Source organism: Macrotis lagotis, chromosome 1 (genome assembly GCF_037893015.1).
Source record: "Macrotis lagotis isolate mMagLag1 chromosome 1, bilby.v1.9.chrom.fasta, whole genome shotgun sequence".
NCBI lineage: Eukaryota > Metazoa > Chordata > Mammalia > Peramelemorphia > Peramelidae > Macrotis > Macrotis lagotis.
The window spans coordinates 828,058,378-828,080,325 of NC_133658.1; the positions used below are offsets into that span (position 1 = coordinate 828,058,378).

At 38.0% G+C, this 21,948-nt stretch overlaps 1 protein-coding gene across 6 annotated transcripts in view; it reads right to left on the bottom strand.

Annotated features, from left to right (window-relative positions):
* NEK5 (NIMA related kinase 5) overlaps positions 1–21,948 on the bottom strand; it is a 118,037-nt gene that overhangs the window by 59,167 nt on the left and 36,922 nt on the right. For all 6 annotated transcript variants that reach the window (XM_074217199.1, XM_074217198.1, XM_074217197.1 and 3 more), the window contains 3 exons: positions 15,631–15,831; positions 15,461–15,542; positions 9,978–10,105 (listed from right to left, as the gene is read on the bottom strand). In XM_074217199.1, the coding sequence (XP_074073300.1) occupies positions 9,978–10,105; positions 15,461–15,542; positions 15,631–15,831 (411 nt within the window). The remainder of the gene's footprint in view (positions 1–9,977; positions 10,106–15,460; positions 15,543–15,630; positions 15,832–21,948) is intronic.

Genomic DNA, 21,948 nt, shown 5'->3' on the forward strand with positions numbered 1-21,948 from the left:
ACTTTTTTATGTTTCTCTTTACCCCCGTATATGACATTTAAAGTTTCCAATCAATTCTTTTAGTTTCATAAGAATATTTGAAAGACCTTTATTTCATTAAACTCCATTCCTCCCCTTGTAATTATATTATTTTTCTATGTAAATTATTCTTGCTTGTAAGACTATAAACCATCTTTTGCCTTGGGTAATATTGTATTCCGTGGTCTCTGCTCCTGTATGTTAACTGTTCAATCTTGTGTAGTCATGACTGTGATTCTTTGGTATTTAAAATCTTTCTTTCTGGCTGCTTGCAGGAATTTTTTTAACCTGGAAATTCTGGTTTTATGCTATGAAATTCCTAGAAGTTTTTATTTTAGAGTTTCAAGAGGTTACTAGTCTTTCTATACCCATTTTGGTCTCTAACTCTGGTCTCATAGCTCTTATCATGTCATGACTAGTGTCATAAGCTGCTGGTTGGTCTGCCTGCCTCTCTCCCCACTCCACTCCATCCTCCCTTCAATGATTTTCCTAAAATATAGGTCTGCTCATGTTGATTCTCTACTCAGTGAATTCCACTGGCTTCCTTTCCCTTCCCAGACAAACATAAAATCCTCTTCTTGGCATCCCAAGAATTTATTATCCATTCTTCTCACCTTTCCAATCTTCTAATACAACTTACATTCCTCCTTTGTTGTCTTAGATCCAGTGATGCTGGCCTTCTTGATGTTTCTCAAACAAGAAATTCCAAGTATTTTCACTGATTGTCTCCATGATCTCACCTCCTATCTTCCTTGGTTTCCTTAAGTCCCAGTTAAAATCTTATCTTCGATAAAAGCCTTTTGCAATTCCACTTAATTCTAGTGCCTTCCCTCTCTTGATTAGATCTTATTTATCCTGTACATAATTTGTTTGTGCACAGTTTTTTGCTTGTACCTCTGCCATTAGATTGTGAGTTCCTTGAGAACAAGAACTCTCTTTTACCTTTATTTATATCTCCAGTTCTTAGAATAGTGCCCAACACATACAAAGTAGGAGCTTAATAAATGTTCACTGATGGACAGAATTTTTTTCATGATTTCTTGAAATATATCTATTCTCTTTTCGAAATCATAATTTTCAGGTATCCAATAAATTTCTCCTCCCAGGTCAGTTATTTTTGACATGAAATACCTTACATTTTTCTCTATTGCTTTTGTATTTTACTATTTTTATAACCTCATGGAGTTATTAATTTCTACTTAGTTCATTCTAATTTAGAGTGTATGGCTCTTGGTTGTCTTCCTCTTTGCTAAGCTGTTAATTTCCTTTCCAAGTGTCTCTCTTCCAAAACTTGCCTTTTCCCAATTCTTTCCTCTACCATTCTCATTTCGGTTATATAACCACTTTAATTCAATTTTTAACATTCATATCATTTCTACTTGAAATTCTAAAGGATCTTCCAGACAAGTTGATATTATTTGAGGTTATGCTTGTAGGTATTTTGGAATAAAATATCCTCTTCTCTTGAGTTTATATATTGGGCATCTCTACCTAGTCCCCTCCCTCCCTCCGACACTCCCAGTACTGTGCTAGACTTGAAATTGGGAAGACCCAAGCTTAGGTGCTGCTTCAGACATTTATTAGTCCTTTGAATTTTCCTGTCCTCAATTTCCTTAACTGTAAAATGAGGATGATATTTAAATCACTTACCTTATAGTACTATTGTAAAAATTCAATGAGATTTCATATGTAAAATGCTTTTCAGACTTTAAAGTGTATATAAATACCACCTACTAATATTACTATTATTATTCTCTTTATTATTAAAGATTTTAATTTGAGTTTTACAATTTCCCCCAATCTTACTTCCCTCCCCACCCCACCCCCACAGAAAGCAATTTGTCAGTCTTTACTTTGCTTCCATGTTGTACATTGATCCAAATTGAGTGTGATGAGAGAGAAATCATATCCTTAAGGAAGAAATAAAAAGTATAAGAGATAACAAGATCAGATGATAAGATATCAGGTTTTTCCCCCCTAAATTAAAGGGAATAGTCCTTGAACTTTGTTTAAACTTCACAGTTCTTTATCTGGATACAGATGATTGTTGCACTGATGGAATGAGCAAATCCATTAAGGATGATCATCACCCCCCATGTTGCTGTTAGGGTGTACAGTGTTTGTCTGGTTCTGCTCATCTCACTCAGCATCAGTTCATGCAAATCCCTCCAGGCTTCCCTGAATTCCTGTCCCTCCTGGTTTCTAATAGAACAATAGTGTTCTATGACATACATATATGCCACAGTTTTCTAAGCCATTCCCCAATTGAAGGACATTTACTTGATTTCCAATTCTTTGCCACCACAAACAGGGCTGCTATGAATATTTTGTACAAGTGATGGTTTTACCCTTTTTCATCAACTCTTCAGGGTATAGACCCAGTACTGGCAATGCTGGATCAAAGGGTATACGCGTTTTTGTTGCCCTTTGGGCAACATAGTGTCCCAGATTTCCCACAACCCTTCCAACAATGATCATTATCCTTTCTGGTCATATTGGCCAGTCTGACAGGTGTGAGGTGGTACCTCAGAGAAGCTTTAATTTGCATTTCTTTAATAATTACAGATTTAGAGCAATTTTCCATATGACTATCGATTGTTTTGATCTCCTCATCTGTAAATTGTCTTTGCATATCTTTTGACCATTTGTCAATTGGGGAATGACTTTTTAAAAAAAAAATATGACTCAGTTCTCTGTATATTTTAGAAATGAGTCCTTTGTCAGAATCATTAGTTGTAAAGATTGTTTCCCAGTTTACTACATTTCTTTTGATCTTGGTTATAGTGGTTTTATCTTTACAAAAGTTTAATTTAATGCAATTAAATCATCTTGTTTGTTTTTGGTGATGTTCTCCATCTCTTCCTTAGTAATAAACTGCTCCACTTTCCATATATGACAGGTAAACTAGTCCTTGATCTTCTAATTTGCTTATAGTATTGTTTTTTTATGTCTAAATCCTGTATCCATTTGGATTTTATCTTGGTAAAGGGTGTGAGGTATTGGTATAATCTAAGTTTTTTTCCATACTAACTTCCAATTTTCCCAGCAGTTTTTATCAAAGAGAGAGTTTTTATCCCAATAGTTGGACTCTTTGGGTTTATCAAACAGCAGATTGCTATAAACCTTTCCTGCTATTGCACCCAGTCTATTCTACTGGTCCACCACTCTATTTCTTAGTCAATACCAAACAGTTTTGATGACTGATGCTTTATAATATAATTTTAGATCATTTAGGGCTTAGTCTCCTTCTTTTGCACTTTTTTTTCATTAAATTCCTAGAAATTCTTGACTTTTTATTTCTCCATATGAATTTACTTGCAATTTTTTCTAATTCATTAAAGTAATTTTTTGGAATTTTGATGGTAGGGCACAAAACAGGTAGTTTAGCTTTGGTAGAATTGTCATTTTTATTATATTAGCTCTACCTATCCAGTTGATATTTGCCCAGTTATTTAAATCTGATTTAATTTGTGTGAGACATGTTTTATAATTGTTTTCAAAAAGTTTCCAAGTCTGTCTTGGCAAATAGACTCCCAGGTATTTTATATTGTCTGAGGGTACTTTGAGTGGAATTTCTCTCTCTTGCTCTTCCTGCTATATCTTGCTAGACATATATAGAAAAGTTGAGGATTTATGAGGGTTTATTTTATATCCTGCAACTCTGCTAAAATTGCTAATTGTTTCCAGTAGTTTTTTTGGATGATTTCTTGGGATTCTCTAGGTAGACCATCATGTCATCTGCAAAGAGTGAGAGTTCTGTCATTTCCTTCCCAATTCTAATTCCTTCAATTTCTTTTTCCTCTCTAATTGCTGAAGCTAACATGTCTAATACAATATTGAATAGTAGTGGTGATAATGGGCACCCTTGTTTCACCCCGATCTTATTGAGAATGCCTCTAGCCTCTCCCCATTAAATATAATGCTTGTTGATGGTTTCAGATAGCTATTGCTAATTATTCTAAGGAACAGTCCATTTATTCCTACACTCTCTAGTGTTTTTAGTAAGAATAGGTGCTGTATTTTATCAAAAGCTTTTTCAGCATCTATTGATATGATCATATAATTTCTGATAGGTTTGTTGTTGATATAATTGATTATACTAACAGTTTTCCTAATATTGAACCAACCCTGCATTCCTGGGATAAATCCTACTTGATCATAATGTATTATCCCAGTGATAACTTGGTATAATGATTTTGCTAAGATTTTATTTAAGATTTTTGCATCTATATTCATCAGGGAGATAGATCTATAGTTTTCTTTCTCTGTTGTAACTCTTCCTGGCTTAGGTATCAGCACCATATTGGTTTCTTAAAAAGAGTTAGACAGAGTTCCATCTTCCCATTTTTCCAAAGAGTTTATATAGAATTAGAACCAATTGTTCCTTAAATGTTTGGTAGAATTCACTTGTGAATTCATCAGGCCCTGGAGATTTTTTCTTGGGGAGTTCAATGATGGCTTGTTGAATTTCTTTTTCTGAGGTAGGGTTGTTTAGGTATTTATTCTCCTCTTCTTTTAACCTGGGAAACTTATATTTTTGTAAATATTCATCCATTTCACTTAGATTGTCAAATTTATTGGCATAGAGTTGGACAAAATAATTTCAAATTATTACTTTAATTTTATCCTCATTGGTGGTGAGTTCACCTTTTTCATTTATGATACTAGCAATTTGGTTTTCTTCTTTTTTTTAAATCAAATTGATCAGAGGTTTACCAATTTTATTGGTTTTTTCATAAAACCAACTTTTGGTTTTATTTATTAATTCAATAGTTTTTTGCTTTCGATTTTATTAATTTATCCTTTAATTTTTAGAATTTCTAATTAATTGGGGATTTTTAATTTGTTCTTTCTCTAATTTTTTTGGTTGCATATTTAGTTCATTGATTTCCTCTTTCTCTAATTTATTCATGTAAGCATTTAAAGATATAATATATCCCCTGACAGCCTCTTTGAGTGAATCCCATAGGTTTTGGTATGTTGTTTTGTTATTGTCATTACCTAGGATAAAATGATTAATTCTTTCTATGATTTGTTTTTTGGTCCACTCATTCTTTAAAATGAGGTTGTTCAGTTTCCAATTGGTTCTGGGACTATATCTCCTTGGCCCAATATTGCATATGACTTTTATTGCATTGTGATCTGAGAAAGATGTATTCACTATTTCTGCCTTTCTGCAGTTGATCATTAGGTTTTTATGTCCTAGTATATGGTCAATTTTTGTATAAGTGCCATGTACTGCAGAGAAAAAGTATATTCCTTTCTATCCCCATTCAATTTCCTCTATAAGTCTACCATATCTCATTTTTCTAACAATCTATTTACCTCCTTAACTTCTTTCTTGTTTATTTTATGATTCAATTTATCTAGATCTGAGAGAGGGAGGTTGAGGTCTCCCACTAGTAGAGTTTTTGTCTATGTCTTCCTGTAGCTCTTTCAGCTTCTCCTCTAAGAATTTGGATGCTATCCCATTGGGTGTATGTATATTCGGTATTGAAATAACCTTATTGTCCATGGTACCTTTTAGGAGGATAAAGTTTCCTTCCTTATCTCTTTTAATGATATCTATTTTTGCAGCTACTTTATCTGAGATAAGGATTGCTACCCCTGCTTTTTTCACTTCAGCAGAAGCAAAATATATTTTGCTCCAACCTTTTACCTTTACTCTATATGTATTTCTCTGCTTCAAATGAGTTTCATGTCAGCAGTATATTGTAGGATTCTGGTTTTTAATCCACTCTGCTATTCGCTTACATTTTAAGGGAGAGTTCATCCCATTCACATTCAAAGTTATGATTACTAATTCTTTATTGCCCTCCATGCTATCTTCCCTCTGTTTATATTTTCCCCCTTCCCCCCTTATCCATATTCCCCAGTTTTTTTGTTCCTGAATACTACCCCCTTCAGTGTGTTTGTCCTCCTATATCCACCCCCTCCTCTTTCTTCCCCCTTTCCCTTATTCCTTTTTCCCTTCTGTTCCTTTTGTTAGTTCCCCTTATTTTTTCTCTCCCACTCTCTTTCTCCATCCGCCCTCCTTTTCCCCTTTTAATACTTGAAAGGTTAGATGTTTTTTAAGTTAACTAAGTATGTGTATCAGTTGACTTTCAGCCAAGTCTGATGAGAAGAAGATTCAGGTATTTCTCATCTCCTCCTTTCTTCCCCTCTACTACCATAGGTATTTTGTACCTCTTAGTGTAATGAGATTCACCCCATTCAATCCCCTCTCTCCTCCCATCTCCTTCCTGTCCCCCTTTTTAAGGAGATAGTGTTTTTAAAATCATTCTATCTGAGTCATAGAAAATTCTGAGTATCCATCACTTCTAGCTAAGTACATTCTATCTAATAGAGTTACAATTCTTGAGAGTTATTACAGTCTTTCTCCCAAATGGAGTTATAGCCAGTTTCATCCCATTGTGTAGCAGTCTCATGGATAAGTCATGAGTGTCCATCACTTCTGGCTAGGTTTATTCTCTCTGTAGAGTTACAATTCTCAAGAGTTACAAGAATCTTTTCCCCCATGCTGAGATATAGCCAGTTTCAACTTATAGGATAGCAGTTTTTTTTTCTATACTCCCCTCCTTTTTTTTTTTAACTTTTTCATGTGTCTCTTGAACCTCCTGTTTGATGTCCAAATTTTCTGTTTAGCTCTGGTCTTTTCATGAGGAACTTTTGGGATTCTTCTATTTTGTTAAATGTCCATCTTTTCCCCTGAAAAAGAAGGCTCAGATTTGTGGGATAGTGGATTCTTGGCTGCATTCCAAGCTCCCTTGCTCTTCAGAATATTTCGTTCCAGGCCCTTTGATCCCTTAAAGTTGATGCAGCCATGTCCTGTGTTCTCCTTACTGTGGTTCCTTGGTATTTAAATTGTTTCCTTATGGCTGCTTGCAGGATTTTCTCTTTTATCTGATAGTTCTGGAATTTGGCCACAACATTCCTTGGTGTTTTCATTTTAGAATCTCTTTCTGGAGGGGATCGATGTATTCTTTCAATAATTACTTTGCCCTCTGGTTCCATGATATCAGGGCAATTTTTCATCACTAGATCCTATAATATTAAGTCCAGGCTTTTTTTTTTCTCTTCAATGTTTTCAGGAAATCCAATAATTCTCAGGTTCCCCTCCTCAATCTATTCTCGAGGTCAGTGGTTTTGCTGATGAGGTATTTTACATTTTCTTCTGTTTTTTTATTTTGTTTAACAGGCTCTTGCTCATGAAGTCATTAGTTTCCACAGACTCCATTCTTTTTTTAGGGAAGAGTTTTCTTCATTTACCTTTTGCAACTCCTTTTCCACTTGGTCAATTCTACTTTTGAAAGAGCTTTCCATTTGACCAATTGAGGTTTTGAGAGAATTATTTTCTTTTTTGCATTTGCCCAATTGAGGATTTGAGAGAATTATTCTCATTTTGTATTTGTCCAATTGAGGATCTGAGAGATTTATTCTCATTTTGTATTTGTCCAGTTGAAGATCTGAGAGACTTATTCTCATTTTGTATTTATCCAATTATATTTTCCAATGATTTGTTTTCTTGTTGCAAGGTGTTAATCTTCTCTTGGGTTTCTTTTTCCAAATTTTCCAATTGATTTTTAAACTCCTTCCTTATTTCTTCAAGCAAGTCTTTCTGTGCTGGAGACCAGATCATATTCTCTTCAAAGGTTCTAGGTCTCTCTGAATTAGAATTTTTCTGTGGATCTACCTTTCCACTGACCTTTCTTCATTTTGCTAAGACCTTGAGTTGGGGAGGGGCTGGTTCACAGAGGTTTGGTGTTGGGATCCCTAGAGGCTTTATTCACTGAGTGCAATTTCTCCAGCTGGCCAGTAGGAGGTGCTTGTTGCTTTCTCTGTAGTGTCTGTGACCTTGATTGAGGCCTTCTCCCTTAGCCTGAAGGGCACAATCAAAACTATTAAATACTTTTGCCTTCAATCAATGGTGGGCTTTACCCTGGGATGAGGTCATCCCTCTCCCTATTGTCAGCTGGGCTGGTTCTTCTGCTCACACACCTGTGGCTGAGGCAGAAGTAGTCTGTGATTGTGTTTGTTCTGGAAAGAGGCCTCAGCTGCAATGGAGGTGTGGACTTGGAATTCCTCAGACCAGAGGAGCCCAGGGATGGTATCTGCAGCTCTCCTGCACCCAAACTCTTCCCCCAGCCCTGTCAACAAGCTCCAGAAGGCCAGTGCCAACACCAATGCCTCTGCTCCCTAGTAGACCCAAGCCCCCATGGTCTAGTCTCTCTGCTGATCAAGCAGGTCCCGCACTTGGGCCCTCAGGCACCAGGGGCTCCAATCCAGCCCCTAATCAGGCTGATCCACAGCTGATCCACCCTCTGCTCCCGGACTCACCCACGGCTGCAGAGACAAATCCTGAGATAGATGTTCTTTCTCCTGGCTTTTCTTTCTAGGTTTTGTGGGTCAGATTTCTGTTAAGAGGTTTGTTTTATATCATAGATGGGGAAAGATCAGGAGACTTTAGAACTGTGCCTGTCTTCTCTCCGCCACCTTGGCCGAAAGTCTGTTATTCTTTTAATATTTATTCATCTTATATTCATCATCTGTCCTGTTAGGTTGTGTGTTCCTTGTGAATAGGAATTATTTCATTCTTTGTATCTATATCCCCATTACCCAGTATAGTATATTGTCTAGATCTACAAAATATGTATTCATTGCAAAGGGGAAATGGAAACGCACTTTACAATAATAGGGGAAGTACAAAAGAGAAGAGGGTTGGGAGGAAAGATAATAAGTTCAGTTTTAGACATGTTGTTTAGACTATAAAGTATCAGAGCCAAGTTTTGAACCTAGATTCTTCTGACTCTTTTCAGACTGACCCTAACCAAAAGCTACCAATGAGTTGCTAATGAATGTTGATTCAAAAATATCTTAGAAATAATTCCTATTAATATTTAAATTCCACTTATTCTTTTTTTTTTTTTTTTGTAGATCAGGTGCAATCTTTTCTGGTTACCCTGTTCTGATTGGTTATTTCTCCTAGAATCTTCATTTTAAAGAAAATGCCCAAGCAAGCCAGATCTTCATCCTCTCCTAGGCTCCATTTTCTTGATCATTCCACAGAAGTTTATTCACTCTGAAAGTTCACTCTATCTCTGGACTTCTTGCCCTAGAAATATTCTCTACTACTGGGGCTCCTTCCTCTGACTGGCTGGTTTCTTCTGGAACCAACATTTTAAGGAAAATGCCCAAGCCACATTTCTTCACTGTCTCCAGGTTCCACTCTTGACTGTAGAGTTTCTCTATCATGCCAGTGACTAGATTTCAGTCCCCTTTTATGTTTCTCTTCCCCATTAGAATGTAAGCTCCTTGAAGAGTTGTCTTTCTCTTTGTTTATGTAGTCCCAGAACTCACCACAGTGTCTGACACAAATATAAGAACTTCAATTTTGACTTGACTTAGTCTCTTATAACTTGAATCCAGTCCACCATGCTAGTTTTATACATTTCAACCCTTCCAGATCAGGAAAACTAGCCTTCTTCCTGTTCCTCACACCCAACATTTTAACTGCTTTATCTTACCTCTGCCTCTTGAAATCCCTTATTTCCTTCAAAATTTTATTCAAGAGTCATTTTCCTACATAAAGTGTTTGTTGATCCCTTTAGCTACTGGTGATCCCCTCCCCCCAAAATTGAGTATATACACACATATACGTATTTCTTTGTGCATGTTTATATGTAGATACACATATATGTCTTTGCATCACACGTCTATATGTGTAGACACATGTCACCCTATATGTATGTACACATGTGTGACTGTATTATATGTGTTGTGTGCATGTGGGTATATATGTATATGTGTATACCTTTTTCAAGATAATATAAATTCTTAGAAGCAGATGTGGTTTCATTTTTTACGGTTATTGCCTAGCACATACTGTGAACACTTAATAAATGTTTGCAGATTGATCAAAAATAAAGTACCTTCAGATAAAGATGAAATGGGGAACTCACCAGTAATGGCTTCTGAACTCTAGGAGGTATCCACCCTTTTCTGGGTAGCAATTCCTGTCTCTTAGGAGGTAGCAAATTCTTAGATTTTGGTGGATTACCCTGGAATCTTTTTTTCTGCATTTTTGGACCTTATTTATGCGGTTTTTAAAGAAAGAAGAGATAATCAGAATGCATAAACATTTCACACTAATTATTATATTAGTAATACTATTATTATATTTCCTAATTTTATAATTAAGTAAATAAATTTTGACATAGAGTAATTGCAACCTGCATTCCATCGCACCACAGATTTATCTAAGCCACTGTTAGCACTGTGCTACAAATGCAAACAGAAAGACAGCCCCTCAAGAAGTTTATATTCTAATGGGGAAAGAGAACACAGAAAAGGACCTGAAAACCTAGACCTAGAGATGAGAAAGTTTAAAGAGTAATAAATGGAAGCTAGAGAGGATGAAGACATGGCTGTCCTGGGTATTTTCTTTTTCTTTTCAAGGTCCAATATTTATGTTGGTTCTAGAGAAAAGATATTATAACTCCCCAGTGAGCCAGTAAATACAGTGGCTAACCTGGAATTCTGGCCCTCTTAGAAAATGCAAAGAGAGAACATACAAATTCTTTTTAAAAAAACCACCCTTCCCCCAGGATAAGGTATTACTGAAAGAAATCATTTTGAAGCAAGACATTAGTGTATAATCAACAGCCCAGAATGGGAAAAGCCAGAAGTAACTGTCAACTCTTTGCCTTAAGGCTTTCTAGTAGCTAGTGTTTTTTATTAGGGGTCTGACAGGAATTTATACATTTTTCAGGATCTTGAGATATAGGAGTGCTAAGAAGACACATAAAAGTATTGCCTTTCTCCTTGTCAAAGCTAACTCCTTTACCTGACACGTAATCTCATTTAATCCCATCTCCTCCAGCATATTGCTCTGTCTGTAATCCCCACCATTTCACTTATCCTCATTTCTCCCTGTCTACTGTCTGCTTTTCTACTGGCTCCAAACATGCCTATGTCTCCCCCATTCTCAAAACAAACAAACCAAATCTCACTTGATCCATCCATTTCCCCACTAATTACTGTCCCATATCGCTCCTGCCTCTTTAACTGAACTTGTGAGGTCAGCTTCAGCGCCTCCTTCTCCTCCTCTCCTACTCTCTTCATATCCCTCTATGGTCTGACTTTTGGTCACTTTATTCAACTAAAATTACCTTCTCCAAAGTTTCTAATGAGCTCTTGAATTGTCAGATCTAATGTGCTTTCCTCAGTCCTCATCCTTCTTGACCTCTATGCTTTTAAACACCGCTGATCACTCTCTTCCTGATATTCTCTTCTCTCTAGGCTTGCAGGATACTACTTCCTCCTGGTTCCCTGCTACTTTCCCAGTCCTTACTTACCCAACACTTCACTCACTCCCAGGTTTCTTTGTAGATCCAGTGACACTGACCTCCTTGCTGTTCCTCACACACAACACTCAATTTCCCAATACAGAGCAGTTTCATTGACTTCCCTAAGTATGGATCACTCTCCCTTGCTCCTCTCTGCCTCCTGCTTTCCTTGGCTCCCCTCAAGTCTCAGCTGAAGTCCCACCTTCTACAAGAAGCCTTTCCCAGTCCTCCTTCATCTTAGTGCCTTCCCTTCAAGACAACTCTGAGTTTATCCTTTCTACATCGTATTTGTACATAATTGTTTGCCTATTGTCTCCCCCATTAAACTGTGAGATCCTCAAATTCAGGGGCTGACTCTCTTTTGGCTTTCTTTGTATTCCCAGCACTTAACATTTTATATATATATATATATATATAAGAGAGAGAGAGAGAGAGTAGGTGTTTAATAATAAATGCTATTTAAGGTGGTACAGTTAGAGCACTGGATTTGGAATCAGGAAGACTCATCTTCATGAGTTCAAATATGGCCTCAGATACTAGCTGTGTGACCTTGGGCAGCTCACTTAACCTTGTTTGCCTTCGTTTCATCATCTGTAAAATGAGCTGGAGAAGGAAATGGCAAAGCACTCCAGGATCTTTGCCAACAAAACCCCAAATCGGGGACAGCTAGGTGGCTCAGTGAATAGAGCAGCGGCCCTGGAGTCAGGAGGACCTGAGTTCCAATTTGACCTCAGACACATAATACTTACCTGACTATATGACCTTGGGCAAGTCACTTAACTCTATTACCTTAAATTTAAAAAAAAAGAAAACCCCAAATGGGGTCAAAAAGAGTCAGATACAACTGAACCACAGCAAAACCAACTGATTGGTTAGATTATTGTTTGAAGTCCATCATTGTAGTAGTATAAAAGGAGAAGCAGTAGTTGTGGCAGTGACTGTAGAAAGATTGAATCCATTTCACACAGCTCCCAACATCTTATAATACAGATTAAGAGTTGTGGATAAAGGGGCAGCTAGGTGACACAGTGGACAGAGCACCAGCCCTGGAGTCAGGAGTACCTGAGTTCAAATTTGGCCTCAGACACTTAATAGTTACCTAGCTGTGTGGCTTTGGGCAAGCCACTTAACCCCATTTGCCTTGCAAAACCCTGAAAAAAAAAGAGTTGTGGATGAATATATCCATGACCTAGGAGAAGAGTAGGAGGTATAAGAGGGGAGCAGACAAGAGTCCTCAATGCTATGAGCATTATCAAATTAAAAAGAGTGGATAAGAGATACATAGAATAGCTAAAAGCCATCAGCTTTATCAAAGGACCCAAGAGAAGAGGGTGAGATGCTTGAAGGGTTTGCCTTCCTGTATCTTACAGCTTTTGTTGTGGATCTCTTTCTCAAAAAAAAAATCACAGGAAGCATGTGTGGGAATGAATGAGCATACAGGTTCACCCTAATAAAAGCTGGCCTTGGGACTTGCTTACTGATGTCATCCCCATGACTTATAACACCAAAGAATGCTCAGGGATGAGAACCACTGGATCATAGTTCATCTCTAAACTGTGCACAGAAGATCTTGTCTTCATGTTTCTGTAAGACAGTGACAATATAGTACCTCACTCATAGGGCGTTTTGAGAACACCTGACAAGTTTTATTATATAAGGATGAGTTATTGTTATTAAAAAGGTTCTCTCAATTAGCATTGCTTAATAACAGTAATTCAGGGAGAACTGCTATTTACCTAGGAATTGGTCCTTATTTACATTTATCCAAACCCTCTTTGGTTTCCTGTTCCCTTTAACCCCTAATATTAAAAAAAATTTAATGTTATTATCTACTTGCCCAGCCCTAAATGTTCCTGTTCAAACTAGTCAGACAAGGCAATCTGTCTTCAGTGCACTCTGAATTGGATTTCCTATTGCTAACTCAAATTAAATCTGGCAAAGAAAGATAAAGATAATGATTTCCCCTATGATTTTCCTTCTGCTTACTTTCTCTACTACAGAGAATATTACCATCATATCACTGATTTCAGTGTCAGTCTTGTGTCACTTCCCATCGTACCAGTGACAGAGAGCCAGGGACTGAAACTCTCAGTGAGAGGGAGAAACACATCCCTGAGTGATAGGAGTGGCTGAATCCCAACCTTCTGGAAGGATGGGGAGAGCTCTTGAACTAGGAATGAGAACAACTCTAGAGCAGAGGAGCATCAAGGGACTGAGCTACTATACAGAGCAGCAATACCCAGATTTTTGCCTTCCACAAGTACCACCAGGTATCTGGATAGTGCAGATCCAATGGAAAGGGTTTGGCCTCTTTATCCATCCCACGTTTATTTCCCAGAGGAGTCTAAACCCTTAGAATGGTTCATTTGAGACTAGAGGCCTAAGTATTTTCCTAGATGGAAAGCAAGACTCACCAGACAGAAAGAGAATGTCTTGATTGTCATAGATGCCTATGAGTCCTTTATGTTATTTTTCATTTTCTAAGAGATTAAATTAAAACTGTCTTGTTCTTGATATTGTTAACTTGGGTGCTTGCATAGGAATTTCATGTCCTTGAACCACATTGATAGACCTAGACATCTGCTGTATTCCAGGTTTCCTGAAGGAAGTTCTGAATATGGATAAGCAGTCAATGAAATAATAAAAACTTTCTCTATGGTAGTATAAATTGCATAATTACACATTGGCAATTGATCTCAGTATGCCACAAAATACTACAATGCAATATCATTCTCTTGTTTCCTATGTGGGAACTAAGACCAAGAGAATGAGAAAATCATCCAAAATATGTGACAAATCATATGGTACAATGAAAAGAGTGCTAGCATGGGAGTCAGAAGACCTATATTCAAATCCTGACTCTGCTACTTACAAGCATATGACCTCAGAAAGGTTATTTAACTTATCTAGGCCTCAGTTATCTCATTTTCAAAATGAAACTATTGAACTAGATGACTTCAACAAGTTCCCTTCAAGCTTTAAAGCTACAATACTTTTTGAGATTGCTGCTAACACAAAGATTATAATTTGGGACCCTGGCCCACAAGTCCCCCAAAACTCTCAGAGTCTCAATGTTTTCATTTGTCAATGATGTAATAATTCTGGTACTACCTCGGACCTCAAAGTATTCATTGTCAAGCATTTATTAATCATCTACTGGGTTTTTTTACGTTTTTGCAAGGCAAATGGGGTTAAGTGGCTTGCCCAAGGCCACACAGCTAGGTAATTATTAAGTGTCTGAGACCGGATTTGAACCCAGGTACTCCTGACTCCAAGGCCAGTGCTTTATCCACTACGCCACCTAGCCACCCCAATCATCTACTGTTAAATTCAAATTTAAATTTAAACACAGGAACTGTGTTAAATGCTGAAGATATAATTTCTCCTCTGAAAGATCTTAATGTAATAATAAGGATCTACTCTATGAATCTAATAGGGTGACAACTTGCAAACAATTATAAGTAAACAAGATAAATACAGGATACATTGGAAGTAGACTCTGAGAGAATATTTAAAGATGACCAGGAAAGACTTCTTGCAGACCATAATGTTTTAGCTGAGACTTGAAGAAAACTAGGAAAGTTAGAGATGGAGGTGAGGAAGAAGAACATTCTATGGGAATGACCAGAGAAAAACTCAAGAGTGAGGAGTTGCACATCTGGTGTGAGAAACAGTATGGGGGCCAGTGTCACTGGACTGCAAAGTGTGTTGTGGGAGAAAGGTGGAAGTAGACTGGAAAGGTAGGAAGAGGCCAAGGCCATGAGAGTCATTGGAATGTCAAAGTACTAAGTGTTTTTTTTAGGTTTTTGCAAGGCAAATGGGGTTAAGTGGCTTGCCCAAGGCCACACAGCTAGGTTATTATTAAATGTATGAGACCGGATTTGAACCCAGGTACTCCTGACTCCAGGGCCGGTGCTCCATCCAATGCACCACCTAGCCACCCTGAGAACTAAGTTATTTCACTGTGAGTTATTTCGTTAAGCCTCATAAGGAGAGGAACAGTACACTTTAACTCATTTTGTACCATTTAGCACAATATTATCTGCAGAAAACCCTTAATAAGTGCTTTTTGATAATTGAGACTAAAAAACTCTTACCTTGGGCAAGATTAGTTACAGGATTTGCTGTTGGTGGTCTCTTTCTATGTATTAGTGTATGGCTGAATTCTTCATGCATTACCTAAAAATAAAACCCACAATGTGTGATTATCTCAGAGATTTTATCAAAACATTGGTCAAAATCCAAGGAGTCTGGCCAAGAAACTCACCTCAGGAGTCAAATATTTGGCAATGAGTTTCTCCAAGAAGGGCTTTTTCAAGATGGAATTAATTGATGGCCGATTTCGAGGTGGTATTTTAAAAAGTTGAGTAACTAGAATCTGTAGGTCAGAAGAAAACTTTGGAGAGATGGGGTCAAATCGTGCCTGACAGATCTTGAGCACAAGTTGGTGTAAGCTGGTACCTTCAAACTAAAATGTCAAAAGATAAATGATACTGGGTAAGAAATATATTTTTCCATAGCTACATATAGATATTACTATATTATCTTAATAATAATCTCATTACTATAGAGCTATATGCAATAACTATGTATATAGTTACTAATTATTAATATTATCACTATATGACTTGGATATTTCAGTGGAGCTGTGATGTTAACAATGGAAGTGTTTCTTCTATCAGTATAGATCAGTGCAGAAGGATCCCTATGTGTTAACAGGTTATGCCAGGAAAGCAAAAGCATTTGATGGTTTAACAAGCTGGAAAGAATTCAAGAATTATCCTAGTAACGATGCCTAAAAATCTAAGGCAGCTACGTATCATTGTAGATAGGAATGCTGAGTTCAAATCCAGACTCAAGATATTTACTGGCTGTGTGACCCTGGGCAGGAAGTGAAGAGGAATTAAGAAGCCTTTTATTGACGGTGAAAAAGGAAAGTGAAAAAGCTGACTTGAAGTTTAACATTAAAACCCTGAGAAAATCATTCTATTGGTCCCATCACTTCCTGGCAAATAAGGCAAGAAGGAATGGAAGCAGCGTAAGATTTTTATATTCCTGGGCTCAAAGATCACTGCAGTTAGCAATGGCAGCCATGACATTAAAAATGCTTGCTCCTGGAAGGAAAGCTTTGGAAAATGTGGATAACAAGCAGACATCACTTTGCAGATAAAGGTCTGTTAGTCAAAGCTATTTTTTTCCAGTAGCAATGTATGGCTATGAGAGATAGATTTTTAGGAAAGCTGAGTACTGAAGAATGAATACTTTCAAATTGTGGTGCTGGAGAAGATAGCAAAAAAAAAAGAACCAATTTAGTCAATCCTTTAAGAAATAAAATCAGATTATTCACTGAAAGAGCAAACACTGAAGCTGAAACTTAACTACTACTTTGGCCACATGAGATTAGACCTTTAAAAAACACTGATGATAGGAAAGATTGAAGACAAAAGGAAAAGGAAATGGCAGAGGATGAGATGTTTAGTGTCATTAAACAAGGACCATGAACTTGGTCATGTGGAGGATAGAAGGATTTGAAACTGAACAAGGACTACCCTGAACAAGTCACTCTCTTTGCCTCAATTTCTTCTTCTGTAAAGCAAAGGTGATACTAGCTCCTAACATCTAATGTACATAAAGTACTTTGTAAATCTTAAATTGCCATATACATGCTAATTATTATAACAATTATGATCTGCTATGGAGCAGCTTAACTAAGGATAAGGAAAGAATATCACCAGATGCACTTGATAAACACAGGGCAATGAATTCTTTGACCATGGAACCTATGAAACAAGTTAAAATCACTATCTTTTAATCATTGATATCAGGGTTAAAGTTTTCTTTCTTTCTTTCTTTCTTTCTTTCTTTCTTTCTTTCTTTCTTTCTTTCTTTCTTTCTTTCTTTCTTCCTTCCTTCCTTCCTTCCTCTCTCTCTCTCTCTCTCTCTCTCTCTCTCTCTCTCTCTCTCTTTCCTTTTCTTTCTTTCTTTCTTTCTTTTTTTTTTGTAAAGCACTTTCTAGTCACCTTATGGTAACACCTGGTGCTGGTTGAATGATCCTGGGAATCTGAAACTAAACCAGCAGAATACAAACAAAGACAGGTCCTCTGAAGATACACAGGCATCTCAGATGGTATGTCTGTCATCTAAAAACCAGTCTAACTAACATCAGAGGCTGAAGCTCATCACTAGGTTGTATACCAAGTTATGAATTTTTTTTAATTTTTTAATTTTTTTATTCTCATTTTGTACAAATGTTTTTTTACATTAATAAAATATTCTTGTTTAAGAGTAAATGAAATACCCCCTCCCCCCCTAAATATAGACTTGCTTGAGTGATAAAGTAAAGGGGAGGGAAAAAATTAAAATTAAAAAAATAATAGTAATAATTGTAGATATGAATGGCAATGGATGAAGCACCAGCCCTGGAGCCACGAGCACCCAAGCCCACATCCAGCCCCGTAGACCCAACAATCACCCAGCCGTGTGACAAGCAAGCCACCCGATCCCCAATGCCCTGCAAAAACCCAAAAAGAAGGAAAAAAAAGACCCAAAATAAAATAAAATAGTAATAATAGTAGGGGTGGCTGGGTGGCAGACAGAGCATTGGCCCTTGAGCCAGGAGCACCTTAGGTCCAAATCTGGCCTCAGACAACCAACGATCACCTTGCCATGCATCTACAGGCAGGCCACCCAGCCCCATTTGCCCTGCACCCTCCCCCAAATAATAATAATAAAAAAATGTGCTTCAGTCTTTGTTCCAACACCAACAACTCTGTCATGGGTGGATCACATTCTTTATGATAAGTCCATCACAAAATTTACTTCCATATTTTTCCAACGTTGCCATTGCTGATCGCAACTCCCTCCTTTCTTATTTCTCCACTACCATGTACTATATTTTCTCTCTCCTTTCACTCTGATTCTGCTGTAGGGTCACTGAGTGGTGCAGCAGACAGATCCCTGGTCCTGGGGCCAAGAAGCCCTGAGCCCCCATACCACCTCTTAGGCCCAGCATCCACCTGGCCCTATGGTCCTGGACAGGCCTTCCAATTCCAGCCCCTTGCAAGAAGTAAAAAAGAAAATGTGTTATATCTGACCTCTCTCCCCCCATGGTCCATCCTCTTCTCCTTTATTCACATCCCCACCCCTTCCCCCTGCTCCCCCCTCCTTCTTACTCCAGATGCCTATACCCCATTGAGTATATATGCTGTTTCCTCTCCTAGCCACCTCTGATGAGAGCAAAGTTCCCTCATTCCCCTTTGCCTCTCCCCTTCTATATCATTGCAATGGCTCATTGTAATAAAGAAAAATGTTATATGAAATATCTTGGCCTATTCCCCCTCTCCTTTTTCTTTCTCCCATTACATTTCCCTTTTTTTCTATTGGCTCCATTTTTACACCGTATTTTATTTTTGAATTCAGCTTTCTCCTGTGCTTCAACTATAAAAGCTCCCTCTACCTGCTCTATTAACTGAGAAGGTTTATATGAGTATTATCTGTCATTTTTCTATGCAGGAATACATGCAGTTCATCCTCATTAAGTCCCTCATATTTCCCCCCTCTCCTCCACTCTCTATACTTCACCTGAGTCCTGTATCTGAAGATCAAACCTGTTCAGCTCTGGCCATTCCAAAAGGAACATTTGAAATTCCCCTGGTTCATTGAAAGTCCATCTTTTTCCCTGGAAGAGGACATTCAGCCTTGCTAGGCAGTTCATTCTTGGCTGAATTCTAAGCTCTTTTGCCTTCCGGTATATTGTATTCCAAGCCCTACAAGCTTCCAATGTAGTTGCTGCTAAGTCCTGTGTGATCCTGACTGCAGCTCCATGATATTTGAACTGTGCCCTTCTGGCTACTTGTAATATTTTCTCTTTGAATTGGGAGTTCTGGAACTTAGCTATAATATTTCTAGGGGTTGGTTTTTTGGGATCTCTTTCTCAGGGGGGATCGGTGGATTCTCTCCATTTCTATTTTGCCCTCTGCTTCCAGAATATCAGGGCAATTTTCCTGTAGTAATTCTTTGAAAATGATGTCAAGGCTCTTTCCTGATCATGACTTTCAAGTATTCCAATAATTTTTAAATTATCTTTCCTAAGTCTGTTTTCCATATCAGTTATTTTTTCAATGAGATATTTCACATTTTCTTCTAATTTTTCATTTTTTTGGTTTTGAAGTATTGATTCCTGATTTCTTGTAAATTCATCAATCTCCTTGAATTCTATTCTTTGTCTGAAGGATTTGTTCTCCTCAGAGAGTTTTCTTATCTCTTTTTCCATCTGGCCAATTTTGCTTTTTAAAGCATTCTTCTCCTCCATAACTTTTTGAACTGTTTTATCCATTTGACCTAAGCTGGTTTTTAGCATGCTATTTTCTTCAGCATTTTTTTAGATTTCCTTGACTAGGCTGCTGACTTCATTTTCATGTTTTTCCTGCATCTCTCTCATTTCTTTTCCCAGTTTTTCTTCTAACTCCCTCATTTGATTTTCAAAGTCTTTTTGTGAGCTCTGTCATAGCCTGAGCCCAATTTCTGTTTTCCTTGAGGAGTCTTTAGATGCAGGAGCTTGTGCTTCCTTATCTTCAGACTGAGTATATTGATCCTTCTTGGGATCATAGATAATATATTTCTCAATGGTGTTCCTCTTTTTTTCTCTGCTCATTTTCCCAGCCTAAGCCTGTTTTGGGGTGCTTCCTGAGCTTTTGGGACACTCCCACAAGGGTCTCAGTATGTGAGACTCTGTCCTCCCTCCTGGTCTGTGAATGACCACATGCACCCCCCTCTGCCACGGGGCTGAGGTAGAGGGGGCCCTACTGTTCTATGGGGGGGCCTAGACTGCGATCAGGATGTGAATGTGGTCAGAGTCCCAGAGACTTGTTCCAGGGGTAGAGGATGGAGCTTGGCAGTCTCTGTCTCTTCACTCCCCTCCCTAGGATCAATGGGCTCATGCCCTGGGGGGCTCCTGCTTACCAGCTCCACCTGCTTCTGTTTCCTGGGTCTGCCCTGCTGAGGTCAAGCTGCTAGCTGTGTGCCCTGAGGGCTGGGCTCCACATGCTCACTCTGGCAGAGGTCTCCCGCTGTTCCCCCACTTTGTAACTGGTGCTCCCCAGGGTGCAGCTCAGGAGACTCCCCCGCTGCTGTGAGCTGGGGCTCCCAGCACCCTGGGGCTGCCTCGGGGAGGCTGAAGTTCTTTGGCTCTGGCGGGCCACCCCTCTGGCAGGCCGCCCCTCCAACCCTGGGGAGCAGAGCCTTTCTGCTCTTTTCCAGGTTACCTTGAGTAGGAGAACTGCCTCACTGGGTCCCTTTGTGGGTTCTGTCTCTCGAAAGTTTAGTTACAGTCCTTAGTTTATGAGTTTTATCAGAGAGAGCCTAGGACTTGATCCTTTCTTGTTGCCATCTTGGGCCCCGCCCAAGTTATGAATTAATGAGCTCATTATAAGGTTCTTAAGAGATATTTCCGGTTTGAAAAATTCACTTTAATGACTTGAAACAGTAAAAAAAAAAAAAGGGGCAGAAAAACTAGTTTCCATTTGGGAAAGAGTTGCTTATTCTGTTTACTGCAAAGGAGAATTAATATTTCTAAATGGTAGTCCCTCCATTGTGGGTGAGTGTAATCATTTCATGATGGGCAAGCCCAGCTGCAGATAGGCAAATTTCAACATAGAAGCCATAGAGAGCAGACGATTATATATTTTTCAACTGCAAGGGAATTTAAATATCCCTTAATTCAAACTTTTCATGTTATTTATTTATTTATTTATTTATTTATTTATTTATTTATTTATTTTTTAGGTTTTTGTAAGGCAAACAGGGTTAAGTGGCTTGCCTAAGGCCATACAGCTAGGTAATTATTAAGTGTCTGAGACCGGATTTGAACCCAGGTACTCCTGACTCCAGGGCCAGTGCTTTATCCACTACGCCACCTAGCTGCCCCACTTTTCATTTTATTGATGGGAAAATTCAGATCTAAGTGATCTGACTTGCCCAAGATCATACTTACATTTGAAAATGTTCACATCTGATATTATGGAATTTAATATTTCTAACCAAATAGTAAAGCTATTCTGTGAAGTTTTTATATACTTGTAAAGTATACTTTATATACTTTATATTCTTATTCTCTCTTAATATATTTGTAAATACAAAGTATTTTTCTAAATAATTGAGACTGATTAATGTTACAAACACATTCAAAACACAAAATTCAGTCTCCTTTCTTTATAGGCAACATTATAGATCACCTCTTAAGCTGATATAACATAGTTGAGATTCTTGCTTCTGTGTCTTTAATCTCACATTTTCTGGACTCATACTTTCCCTTAGAGAGGAGAGGAAACAGTTAATTAAGTGGTTTTGTTTAAAGGATTCTTATGGTTGTGGAGCTGGAGGTCAGGAAGGGGAAACTGTGGCTCTAAGTAAAGAAAGAATTTCCTAAGTGCTGTAGAGGATTGCAGACTATACTTCAATCACTCAAATTGGTGATAAAGTCAAGTAGCATTCAAAGGATAATCTGAAAAATGCTGAGGTTGAGACAGTTATGTGAGAGGCACTGCGGCATGGAGGCCATAAAACTGACTTTGGAGTCCTTAATTCT